General features: G+C 37.6%; 2 protein-coding genes across 3 annotated transcripts; both read left to right on the forward strand.

Annotated features, from left to right (window-relative positions):
• The first annotated feature begins 2,428 nt into the window (after positions 1-2,428).
• Positions 2,429-5,136, forward strand: LOC102722039 (calcineurin subunit B-like). Its single transcript, XM_006659390.3, has 7 exons — positions 2,429-2,692; positions 2,836-3,023; positions 3,147-3,271; positions 3,421-3,517; positions 3,619-3,728; positions 4,296-4,370; positions 4,807-5,136. The coding sequence occupies exons 1-7, from the start codon at positions 2,445-2,447 to the stop codon at positions 4,855-4,857; spliced, it is 894 nt and encodes a 297-aa protein (XP_006659453.2). The 5' UTR covers positions 2,429-2,444; the 3' UTR covers positions 4,858-5,136.
• Positions 5,137-5,645: 509 nt separating this feature from the next.
• On the forward strand, positions 5,646-9,253 carry LOC102722322. Of its 2 annotated transcripts, XM_006659391.2 has the most exons (3): positions 5,646-5,741; positions 7,044-8,605; positions 8,736-9,253. In XM_006659391.2, the coding sequence occupies exons 2-3, from the start codon at positions 7,112-7,114 to the stop codon at positions 8,757-8,759; spliced, it is 1,518 nt and encodes a 505-aa protein (XP_006659454.1). In that variant the 5' UTR covers positions 5,646-5,741; positions 7,044-7,111; the 3' UTR covers positions 8,760-9,253. The 2 variants fall into 2 exon arrangements, with proteins under 2 accessions (XP_006659454.1, XP_015695837.1); XM_015840351.1 differs by lacking the exon at positions 5,646-5,741 and having other exon boundaries at positions 7,039-8,605.
• Positions 9,254-12,776: the final 3,523 nt, after the last annotated feature.

A 12,776-nucleotide genomic window follows, 5' to 3' on the forward strand; every position in this document is an offset into this window, starting at 1 on the left:
TCCGTATCGACCATTGCGGGATTGCGATTAAGAGTGGTCGTTGCGCTCCGTTGCTTTTCTTTGTGGTCATGTGCATAAATTACTAGTACAACTTTCCGATCATGAGTGTTATCTCAAGTTAGTTATTTAGTACTCTCTTTGTTTAAATTACAAGAATTTATTTAAATTCATCTACATATCTACCTATATGTTTTGTATATGTGTCTAGATTTTCTTTAGATACAATAGTACAACTCAGGACGCACACGAACACACCACACTCACATCACAACATACACACGCACACGCTTAGGATTTTGGATGCGCACATGTGTGAGAAGAAAAATTCTCGAGTGAGAAACGCGAGCTGCGATTCGCGTGGACTGCTCACACACCCACGCAGCTACCAAGCAACGCTCGGTTCTCTATACGTGTCTAGATTCATTAGCATATAAATAAATTTAGGTAAGATCAGAAAATTTTATAAACGTGGAACGGATTAAATATGATATATTGTTGCAAATGGCATGGCTTATCGCTTTCGATAAATGGCATGCTGACATGCCTGTTCGCTTTAGAATTGCATCGTCATATCGAACCTAATTCTCGTCTAACCAATTATTGCACAACATACAAATCCATTTTACATGAACCATGGTAACATTAGCACAAGCCCAACATAAGCCCATGTGCTGAGGCGGTTGGTATTTGGATCATATTTTCCCGTACCTCCGAACAGTTCAATATCCTTGCACTCCCACGTGTTTTATCTGAATTTTGAATACTCACAAAAAGTCTATACGGATGTGAGGGTAGACTACACGTATAAAGAAATGAGCTATTTTTTAACATCGGCCCATAAGTGTTTTTCGCCCTAATCATTTGCTTTTTGTGTATTTGAATTTCAAAATTAAATTTGGAGTTGATTTGAGTTATTTCATCATAGTCTATTGTTCAGCGTTGACTTTTAGGTTGCTATGATCATATATATATAAACTTTTTATTCACAAATTATTTTCTATTTGTAAATATACCATTTGTTTTTTTCCTTAGAAAAGCGATAAGATCTCTTTAACCAATCACTTAGTACTATTTTTGGTTTTTTGATATTAACTTATTCTAGGTTACAAATATACTATTTGGTTTTTTCTTAGAAAAGCGATAAGATGGGCCCCTTTAACCAACCGCTTAGTACTATTTTTTGGTTTTCTGATATTAACTTATTTTCTTGTGAGGGGCACGTGACGAGATGTGTAGAGGGGGGGTCCAAACATATGACTTCACTTTTAATGACAGTAAAGATAAATATGTTGTCTTATGATATGCGCAATCAAACATAAAATTATCCTTTTCAATAGTTTATAAATATGTGCTACCTCCTTCATTTTTCAATTGCCCTTACATCGACACTATCTACATTACATACGTTTTATCACCACTTTTTAAACTATATGTTTATAAACCTATTAATAACTATATGAAAGTATTTATCACCGTAAATCTAACATGTTCTTTTTACTTTAAATCCTAATATTGATTATTAATTAATCATTTGAGGTTTAGAGGTTTGACTGTAGGCAACTCTAGGATGGTATATCTTTGGAAATGGATGTAGTACTGGTAAAAAGAAACGGTGATAGAGCACGTCCATGGAAGACTTAAAAAAATTGAGGATGTGTTCGAAGGTGATGAAAAAAGAAGAGTAAGATGATCACACAAATTGAGCTATTTTACTAGGGAATGATTAATTGAATATTAGCTATTATAAACTAAAAAATGAAATAATATGTTTACTAAAGTAGAAAGCAGACTGATGAAAAATAAGAGAAATTTTCAGCCTATACCACACTATCGAACATAGCCTATGGTACAAAGAAGGGAAGTGGTAACCATTTGGAAAACCCAAATTTAGTTGAAAACTTGAAATATAGTATTCCCTCCATACTCTAATAGATGATGATGTCAACTTGTTCTCACACATTCATCTTGTTTAAAAAAATTTGTGTAAATGTATAAAATTTAAGTTATAATCAAAATGCATTTGCTAATAATCCAATCACAACAAAATGAATAATAATTGCATAATTTTTTTAATAAGACAAATGATTAAACTCCTTCCATTTTATATTATAAGATATTCTTTTGTCATACCTATATTTATCGTGGATCAATGAATATGGATATATGTGTTCATATATTCATTAGTATCCATATAAATTTAAACAAAGCCATAATATTTTATAATATGAAACGGATATAATAACTCATTAGTTTTCTTGTGAACTTAATGAATTGCACGAGTGCTAAAGAAAAACTAAACCTAATGCTATCTTATAATATGAAACACACATAATAACTCATTAGTTTCCTTACAACCTTAATATATTACACGAGTAATAAATAAACACTAAACCCAATGTTAAGAGTCGCCAAAACATGTCACCGAATACCTGCCTCGGTTCTTGATGTTTGCTACGAGGGCCGTTGGATGTAAACTGGAGGGTGGATGCGCACGAACATGGCAACTTCTGCCGTTATCCTCCCAACTGGAGGGTGGATCCCCTCTCGTCCCACCGGAAATCGCCTCCGCCTCCTCCCCACCTCTCCTCCTCGGTGGTGGTAGCAGCCGGCGACGGCGGAGGAGCTCCGAGCTCGAGGGGAACCCAGCGTCGCCCGCCGAGCGCCGGAACGGCGAGCCGGAGCCCCCTATCAGGTCGACTTACCCTGTGCCCTCTCGATTTCCTCGTGGTTGATCTGGTGTAGCCGACGGCCGCGTGCTGATGCGGAAGTATCGTGGTGGGATTCTCTAGCATTGATCGATTGCGTGCTGATGCGGAATCGTTGATGAATGCCCAGATCGGACTCCAATTCCGGGAGGAGCCCCCCATCTGAACACGAATTTTGGCCGGCCGGGATCCCCGCCTCCTCCGGCGCCGCCGAGTCTCGGAGGTGTCTCGCGATCCTGCCGTCCGAGATGGGGAGCACCTCCTCTATGCTGACGCAGTACGACATCGAGGAGGTCCAGGACCACTGCGACCACGCCTGTGAGTTTGCGCTTGTGAATGCTTCCCTCTCGGTTTGGATTCTAAAGTTACCCACGATTGGTGCTGCCGCGGTTTCCCCTCCGATCTGACCTGCTTGTTTGTTTCGGGGTTCTTCGGTTCTAGTCTCGCAGCAGGAGATCGTGTCGCTGTACCACCGGTTCTGCCAGCTCGACCGCAATGGGGGCGGATTCGTCTCCGCCGAAGAGTTCATGACCGTCCCCGAGTTCGCCGTTAACCCTCTCTCACAGGTTAGGCTTCTCGCTCTGTTCCTCTCATTACTTTTTTTGGGGGGCGGATTGAGATCAAGGGATTTGGGAAGGAGTGAATTGTGTGATTGGGTAGATGTTTGAGAAGCGAGGAATGTTATATGTTGAACGATGTGATAAATCTCTGTCAGAGGCTTTTGAGGATGTTAGATGGGCTGAACTTCAAGGAGTTCGTGGCTTTCTTGTCAGCCTTTAGTCCCCGTGCAAGCCTGCAGCAAAAAATTGAATGTGGGTTCCCAGTTCGTACTTAAATTCCTCCATTAGCTTTCTTTCACGGCTGTTTAGATGTTCTGAGAAATAAGTTTTGTTGTGTTATGTTTTCTCCGTAGTTATTTTCAGGGTTTATGACACTGACTGCAACGGGAAGGTGGCATTTGATGACATCTTGAGCATCTTGCGAGATTTGAGTGGCTCTTTTATGACCGAGCAACAGAGACAGGTTTGTGATTAAGATCTCTGGTGCCGTGTGTAATCTTACATTATGAAGAAAAATGCATGTTCCTTTATGTCCATAAATGCTTGTATGCATGTAATTGTAATTTGTAGATAGCTCATGTAGTCATGTTGTTGCAACTTGCAACTACAATGCTGCTAAAATGGGTGCCTCACATGCAATGCTGAGCTGGTAGTTGAGTGGTCAGAACTATTGATTGTGCAAGTAGAAACTCTAAATGCTGTGCTGGACTACATTTTTGCTCTATAATCACATTCTTATTGTTACTGGCTGAGCGAATTGCTAGAATCAAATAGAGAGTTCTACCTGTAAGCCAATTCAACTAAAGTGTAATGGTAATAGCTTTTTGTTAGAGCACACCTGCACAATATTTTTCCTTGTAAGTATGATTCCATGCAATCTGTGCTTCTGCGCAACTGGTATAGTAGGTATTAATACATCTATGCTGTCTTCTTAAATAAATGATGTCGTTTTGTAATTTTTCATGGTATTATGTATACTGTAGTTATTTTCTGCTATACTGATGCTATGTCTTTTCTTATGCATTATCAGAAAGTTTTGATCCATGTTTTAGAAGAAGCTGGCTATACAAAAGATTCACATTTTACTGTACCAGACTTTATGAAGGTATGCTCCAATCTGCTACTTTATTCCCATATACCTCTTTAACCTCAACATACAAATATTTTCTGCACCAGTGTATTAGGAACATACACGTATGCTTGGTGAATTCGATAGATGTCTCTCTCTTGATATATATAGAAGGATAATATCTTGTCTGTTATTTGACTTATTTAATTTTGAATACGTTGTTGATCTAAATTAAAATCTAGTTGCCACAATCTCCAAATTTGTTGTAAATCAAGCATCCCGTTCACTTCAGATGTTATGGCATTTTCAGTTTTGATTTAAACTTTCCATACTATGTTATTTTGTTAAAAATATGTAGTATGTGACCAATTTTTTTTTATAAAAAAATAACTGTGGTTAATCACTGCAATCTGGAGATCTTTGTGTTTACTTTATTTTAGGTAACAAGTTTCACCTTTGTTTCCGTTTCCAGATTCTTGACAATTCAGATGTGAAGATGGAGGTCGAAGTTCCTATTGACTAAGAACCACTTGTGTTATTGAATGTTTCCCAACATGTGTGTTAGCTTGAGCAGATGGAATATTTAGACCCTAGTACTTTTTATCAGGGATGAAGCTGTAATTAGTGAAACATCTGTATTTGATTATTTCAGGCTTAATTAACATTTTACCGCCTATGCATCCTATGACCTTTCAGGTACTGTTACTCTGTAAGGTCCCTTTCAGAAAAAAAATAACATTTTGTCATATTGAAATCATCTGTGATATTATTGTTGCTTATTAATAATTGCTAATACCTTCCATCATAATTGAAAAAAGTACTCTTTTGTTCTCTGGCACCGAGGATATCTGCAAATTGGAGCAGGGATAGTTTGTCTCGCCATGCTATAAATATCCGCAGCCTCGTCTTCTTGATTTTGGGAGGGTTTTTCATCGTAGGTTATTTTTCAGCCTTGTTTTTTAGATCGCTAAGAATATGTAAATTCTTATTCATAAATTATTTTCCGTCGTAAATATGCTTTCTCAAGATGACCTCAGTTTTCTAGGTCAATATGACTAGCCGAAGTGAGGCAACTTTAACTTACTGCCAAAGATTCATCGAGTTAGAAAACCTAAATGTGTTTCCGACAGGACATGCTCCTCTGGCCTTATATTTGCCATCCTCGTGTTTTGTTAGTATCCCAGGCAAACAGGTGAAGAGTAAATAGGTCTGCTCAGTTCAGATGACTCCAAATTCACATCCCAAAAATAAGGAACACCTTCCTGTCTTTCTCCCTCTTAAGAGGAGGCCATCAATGTTTTCTCCTATTATTAGACGCTATGCTGATTACCTGCACTTCTCCCTCGCAGGTAGGAAAGAATGGCAGAACCATTGGAGAATTGAACCATTTGGGGGTTTCAAATATCGGTGAGATTGTCTGGAACTCATGTGCTCCAATTTGTCGCTGCTTAAGTGCTTGTTCAATATCTGTTTTCTATATTCAATAGTTAATCCAGTCGTGTCAGATTTTGTGGTCGACTTGAGGAGTAAATTATCACCAGAACATCTCTCAACACCTCGGGGAATCGAATGCATGATTTATAGTATAACCTTGACAGCAAAGTCATATCAGAATTCTCTGTCAATTTGAACCCTTGCACTATTACTTCGTTGTGTTTTTTTTCCAGGACACCCATTCTGGATGTTGAATTTCAGTTCAATTTTCTGTGATACTTTGGCATCTAATTAGCTTTTGTTCATTCAACGTGCATTATGTTCTGATCATGGAAACATAACCCTTCTCCATAGGGAACATGTTTCATTGATCTGTTATATTCTTGACATGGTTCTTGGTACTACCTTTGATTTATATAATCTTTCCTCTTCGTTGGCCTCTTCAAATGCACTTGATTGGGCACCTCTCAAATTAATTGTAGCTACCATGGGTTAATCCATGAACAGAAAAATGGTGCTTTTCTTCAAAAGCATCATGTATTGCCTAGTTTTTGCCTTGGTCCTCCACTCTCCAAGTTAACACGATATATATGATCATATTAGCCAGGAAAAAAATGGGGGTCATGAGGTCATCATCCTTGCAGAAAGAAATTCTACCTTTTCTGATTAACCAACAGCTATTTTTATTTCGAATTCTAGCATGTAGGATTCATTTCCACATGTTAAATTGAATACGAATATATATGCAACATGCTATGATGCTATTAATATAATATCATTGCTTCTCTATTCATCATGGAAGGATCACACATTTTAGCTAGGGGCATAAATTTATTTAAACCAGCATATAATACTACTGGCAATGCCACTTTTGAATATACTAGTGCAGGTGTAATGTGTTGAGAGTTCCCCCAAAACTGATATTAACTCATAGGCTTCAAACATTGTGAGATGTAACTTTGTAGGCATCCAATGATCTGGGTGGTGCATAGAATGTTGGATTAAAGCTTTACATTCAAACATAATTATCTAGATAATCTTACACATCCTGTATTTAAGATTTAGTAGGTGAAAAATTGAAACGCATTTTTGTTATTCTTATTGTGAAGTAGTATTATTTTTATGGTTGCCTAAGAATTTTGATATTATTACTCTAGGCTCTTTTCTGGACATGTTTACACTTTAAAACCAACTTTATTTTTTCTTCCTTTCTCATGTTTATCCCGTCCTTGAATGTCTTCAGACAATAAAGTGAAGTTTTTCTAAATATTGCAGGTTCAACAGATGAATTCAATATATTATAAGGCAAATAGTAAACCATATACTAATCAGACAAGTTGAGAATGATGGCAGAAACTGAAGATACTCAGTTGCAAAAAGCAATATTTGCACAATATATTATGATGAAGAAATTATTCATGGAGCTAGAAGAGGAGAGAGAAGCTTCAGCAACCGCTGCAAGTGCAGCCTTGTCGATGATTCGAAAGCTTCAGAAGGAGAAGGAGCAGCAGAGGATGGAAGCATGGCAGTACAAGCGGATAGCTGAGGAAAAGATTAGCCACAGTGACAAAGTACTGGAGATTCTACAGGAAGTCCTGCAGCAGAAGGAATTGGAGACTTCTTATCTGAGAAACCAATTGCTGGTATATAAACACAAGCTATTGGGTGTTGGTATTGATGATTGTGATATTGCAGATGAGACCATAACTAACAATATACCATTATTTGAAAGCAAAACCATGGAGAATCTTTGTCATAACATCAAAAGGAATTTCTCTCTGCCAATCTTGCAGTTGAATAAACTTTCTGCTGAAAAGGATACCGGCAGAGATGTTGAAGCAGTAAAATCAGCAAAGAGCAGGTTAGGTGGCCACGTATGCAATTCGAGTGAAAATGAATTGAAGCATGTTTCTGGAAATGCTAGTGACTTTGAGGCTCTAGAGGTTCAGAAAAGCTTGCTGACAGATGTGGATGCTACAGGAGAACACGGAGAAGAACCAAATCCTGCAAGCAGTGATCTTTCACAACAATCTCAGGTTTTGGAAGAGTCATCCAGTTGTTCGTCATTCTCCGTATCAAGTAATCATAGAGATACATGCAGTGAAAGCGCAGTACAGGTTGGAGAAAATACAGAAGAGACAAGACATGGTGATCAACTCAAAGAGTCACATACAGGCATTGGAACGGAAGAAGTACAATCTCATCATCCCTTGGAAGAGACATCAAGCTGTTCCTCATTCCCCACATCGACTAATCATACAGATTCATGCAGTGAAAGAGCGACCCAGGCTGAAGAGGATGCAGAAGATGCACTGCATGGTGATCAAACCAAAGAGTCACATTCAGGCATTGAAATGGAAGACGTTGCAGCTCATCCTGTAGGTGACATCGCTGACACACTCAAGATTCAAGAAAGAAGCCAAGGAGTGGAAGAATACTCATGCACCGCGACTGAAATCATCACAAAGGAATCGGAACTTTCTCCAAACGCCGTCCTGAAAGAGCGGCGGCCACATGCTCTATCCAAGCTATCTGCGACAAGAAAAGTTGGCTCCATGAACAACCTCTACAGGAATGTCCATGTCACCACCGAGAAGAGCTCAACACCACGAGGGAAGAGCTCAACGCCACGAGCTGGCGTCGAGAGGACCAGATCAAGGCTGAAGCGGGTGCAGAGCGAGAAGATGGTTGAGATGAATGACAACAGGAGAAGCAAGGAGCAGATCATAATGCTCAAGGAGGTGTACGAGCAGCTCAACATGATAGAGTCACACATGAGGCCTTCAACTTCACAGGAGACCCCTCGGAATGAACAATCCTTGGACTCTGTTTTGGAGGTAATTTTCTAATTTTTCTATATGTTCTCTAATGGTATCACTTTTTATAGTAAAAAATATAGTATTTTAAGATATTTTTTTAAGAATAGTTAAAAAGCTCGTAGTCTAATCATGCCAATTTTTACAATAGGCGGCTTTGTCCTTCTCCATATAGCCCCGTTGTGGCTTCTACTCTACAATCTGAGCTTCTAAAGCATATCTTGAGAGGCCATCTACCAAGGATAAACTCTTCCATGCATTCCCTACATAGCCAGCTGCACAGTGTTTTGTATACATTGTAGAACCACAAAGTCTGGTGAGCTGTGACTGACCTGACGTCCAATCTTCGGCATCCGTTGTAGCAACCTTTTTTTTTTCACTGCAGTTGCAACCTGTGCAGCTGTTACTTATGTACATATAAACTTGCATGAGGCATTGGGGCCTATGGTGAAATCAACATGTGTTGCACCTTAGATACTGTCAGAAAAATATATCAGCTCAACCTTGGACGGGCCATGTGTCAGATTTGACACGTTCATTCGAATACATCATGACTCTGAATCACTTCGAGTCTGATCCATGGTTCGCGAAACCGCAGGAGGACCTCCAACTACAACCTGGTGGAGGCGCAGTTACTAACCGCGGAAACCATAAATACCACCACAAATTCGAATATATTAGTGTCCATGATACATGCTATAACACAATACAAAATATTTTGGTCTGTCTCCACGTTTACTCTATTGCCTATGGGTGGGGGATAGATATTTTGGTCTCCCACTCCTCTTGGTCTCTGATGGGCCTTCAAATGAACAGTTTTATTTTTTCCTTTTTAGTTATCATTTTTCACTACTGATTTTTAAATAGTCTGAAAATATAATTTTTCATCTATTTCTCACGTAAAACTATGCTATGAATCAACCTCTATCACATATATTTTCACTAAATTTCCTAAAATTTTTGAATTTGCCTCAAATTTATTGGTCCCTACTGTGGTCGTGCCGTTACTGACGCTCGGCAGAGGTCGCGGTTACCACGGCGGTAACCGTGGTTTCGTGAACCTTGGTATGATCCATGCATCAATGCATCCTCCAAGGAGCAATGTTTGTCGACAAAGCCGTGATGAACAAGGTAACCAACCTACGTATAGCATACCGAGATTTTTTTTACCATTCTTAAAAATATCTCGAGTTAACATATTTGTCAGTATAAAAGTTTAGTACCTTATTACCTAGAACTTTTTTTTCCTCGAGTTACTTCCAAAGATAATAAAAAATCCACTAGTTCCGACTGTGTCATCGACAAGGCCGAGATGACACTAAGGTAACCGACCTACCTAGATATTGTGTTAGTGCGCTTGTGTCGTGCTCAATTTGTAATTATTTAACTGTCTAATTCCTGATCCAAAACAGTACTTTGCAATCAAGAAGAAATATAAAATTTTAGACCTTTTTTTATCTACAAAATTGCCTCTGCAAGATGCCCCCACCTCTTTCTCTCGCATGGTTTCTTAGAGCCTATCGTACCGTTAGCTACAAATCTGTATCCTATTTTTATTCAATTCTTTCATTTCTTTCAACGTAAGCACAAATCCAATCTGTCAATTCTTATAACCGTGTACATCACCCAATTATACTAATTCTAATTTCATCTTAGTAACACATAGCAATATTACATTCAAGAATCTACTGAACGAATCCATATAAAGTTGGCATCTAGGCGTCGTGTATCAAAACTCTTTTCTTCTAATATATTAACGTACAAATTTTTTGCGCGTTCGAGAAAAAAATCCATGTAACATTTAATTCTACATAATACAAGCAGGGATAGATGTATACTTGTACAACTTGATTGTTGGGATAAATCAAAGTTTACCGCTTATGTGATTATATTTATTTGTTGTTATACATGTGAAAAAGTGTGTACATGCTTACTCAATATAATTAAAGTGGTTATTTATAACCTTTCAACCAGCCTTTTTTTTTTGTAGCTGGCAATTTTTCCCATCACACTATATCGTTTTTATTCTGAAAAAAGAATTATTGCCTGCTTGCCATCTGGCAGAGACCAGGATGTGAATTGTCTTTATTATCTAAAAAGCAAGTCAAAAATATAAATGATCAGGTACTCATGTCGGACAAAAAAGCAGTCATTTGGAAAAGTGCTTCATATCGGCAGCAGGGTTTCACACGATGATCGCCCATACCTCTAGACACGATAACCAGATGTTGTGGTTTTGTTCGATAAATATCATGAGAATTCAAAAGATTATAAAAGTTTTTGGAAAAGAATCTGAAAAAAATCATGTTGGTATATCCCGATAGTTATGATATATATCATGATAATCGCCACATTTCATGTAGTTTTCATACCAAAACCGTTATTACCGTATCGCGAAAGCCGCTGTGATTATTGTCCTAGATATCGCAATTATTGTTATTGCCAAAACCATCATGATAATCATCTAATATTATATTGCGTGATTATCGCTTATATCGTATGGTTTGACTACCTAAACCACAACGATTTTTCTTAAAAGGTTTGAATTTAGATTCATGTAAGTCTCTATAATTATCCTGATTATCACGGGCGCATGGTTTCAAAGGAAAAAAAACGATAAGTGAAACTCTGATCGGCAGTCAGCTGTTCATTTCATTTTGCCCATGTGTCGTTTCAAACGGCTTCCCTGAGAAAGCAACCAGTGTCACACGTGTTAGGCGTTGTAATTGCCAGGGTTTGCATAACTTGAATCGATTGGTTCTTGATTAGCCACTTGGTGTTTTTACTAAACGTATATACGCATACATAGAACTCTTGTACGGAGCAAAATCAGGTTGCTCACCTAATAACTGTCGGAAAAAAGTTTGGTACTAACTCCGTCCCATAATAACTCTATTTTTTGTTTTTTCGTGCCTAACGTTTGACCGTTCGTCTTATTTAAAAAATTTGTAAAAAACTTTAAAAAATTAGTCACGCATAAAATACTATTTATGTTTTATCATCTAGCAAGAGAAAAAATATTAATCGCAAAAGAAGTTCAAATAAGACGAAGAGTCAAAATATTGTATCAAAAAACAGGACGGAGGTAGTATGCTTTTAACAAGTCAAATTTGCGCAGTTCATCTCGTACTGATGGGAAATATAACTATCATGTACGTAACTGAAGGCTAATTTAAGTTTTCACTTCAGCTGTTCATGACTGATAGTCTGATAAATGATGTGGAATAGATTTTCATGCCTCGGTTGGATATACATACATTTCTTACATATCATCTATATAGTTATAAAAAATTAATAAAATGATAAGATGGTTAATATGTGGTATCACCTTACAAACATGTAGGTTCAAATTTTTTACTTTTACAAATTATAACAAAAATAACAAGTTAAATCAAAACTAATATACTCATATTTATAGTTAAATTTATTATTTCTGTTACAACTTGTAGAAGTGGAATATGAAGTTGTATATTTATTAAATGATATATCTCATATTAATCTATTTTGCTAAAAGATTTTAATTTTTAAGAGGGGAGTGAATATACAACTCATTGATGAAATTAGTTTCCCAGATGATGTATGATCAGAATCTTGCATGGATTATCAATTCCTCCGGAAAGTACATTGATTGCCTGATTGGGCCATGGAATTGATCAAATTTCGTGCCATTTTCAGACTCTCTCTCTCTTGAGCACATGAATTCGAGATCTATCCAACTGATTTCAATTATTTTCCCTAGAATCACGCTCTTTCATTTATATTGTATTAGAAACTTGAATCATATTTTAGTCGAAGTCAGAGCCCACAGCATCTGATTTGTCCCGGGACTTCGAAAGTACGCTGTGTTGTCTGCTACCTGAAACTGGAACAGGTCCAGGATGGATGCCCTGCTTCTATGTCAAAATCTGTTGGCTACAGTTGATCAAAAGTGACCCAGTTATAGTCTTCAGAAAATAGAGGTGACCTAGTTGATCAGATCAAGACTATGGCTTCCACTAGCAACCATTCAGAATGGATTATCTGTTTGAATGCTCATAAATCACCATAACTGATCAATGTTGGTGTAAGTTCAGGGTTACTGATTTATTCTGACGGCTATTTGTTGGAAGTTGCTACAGTATGTCATAAATCATTAACTTTTGCCCATGCTATCCACAAGATAATAACAGGAGTTTTTTTTTTTTGCTCTTTG

The sequence above is a fragment of the Oryza brachyantha genome, chromosome 8 (genome assembly GCF_000231095.2).
Source record: "Oryza brachyantha chromosome 8, ObraRS2, whole genome shotgun sequence".
NCBI classification, from domain to species: Eukaryota; Viridiplantae; Streptophyta; class Magnoliopsida; order Poales; family Poaceae; genus Oryza; species Oryza brachyantha.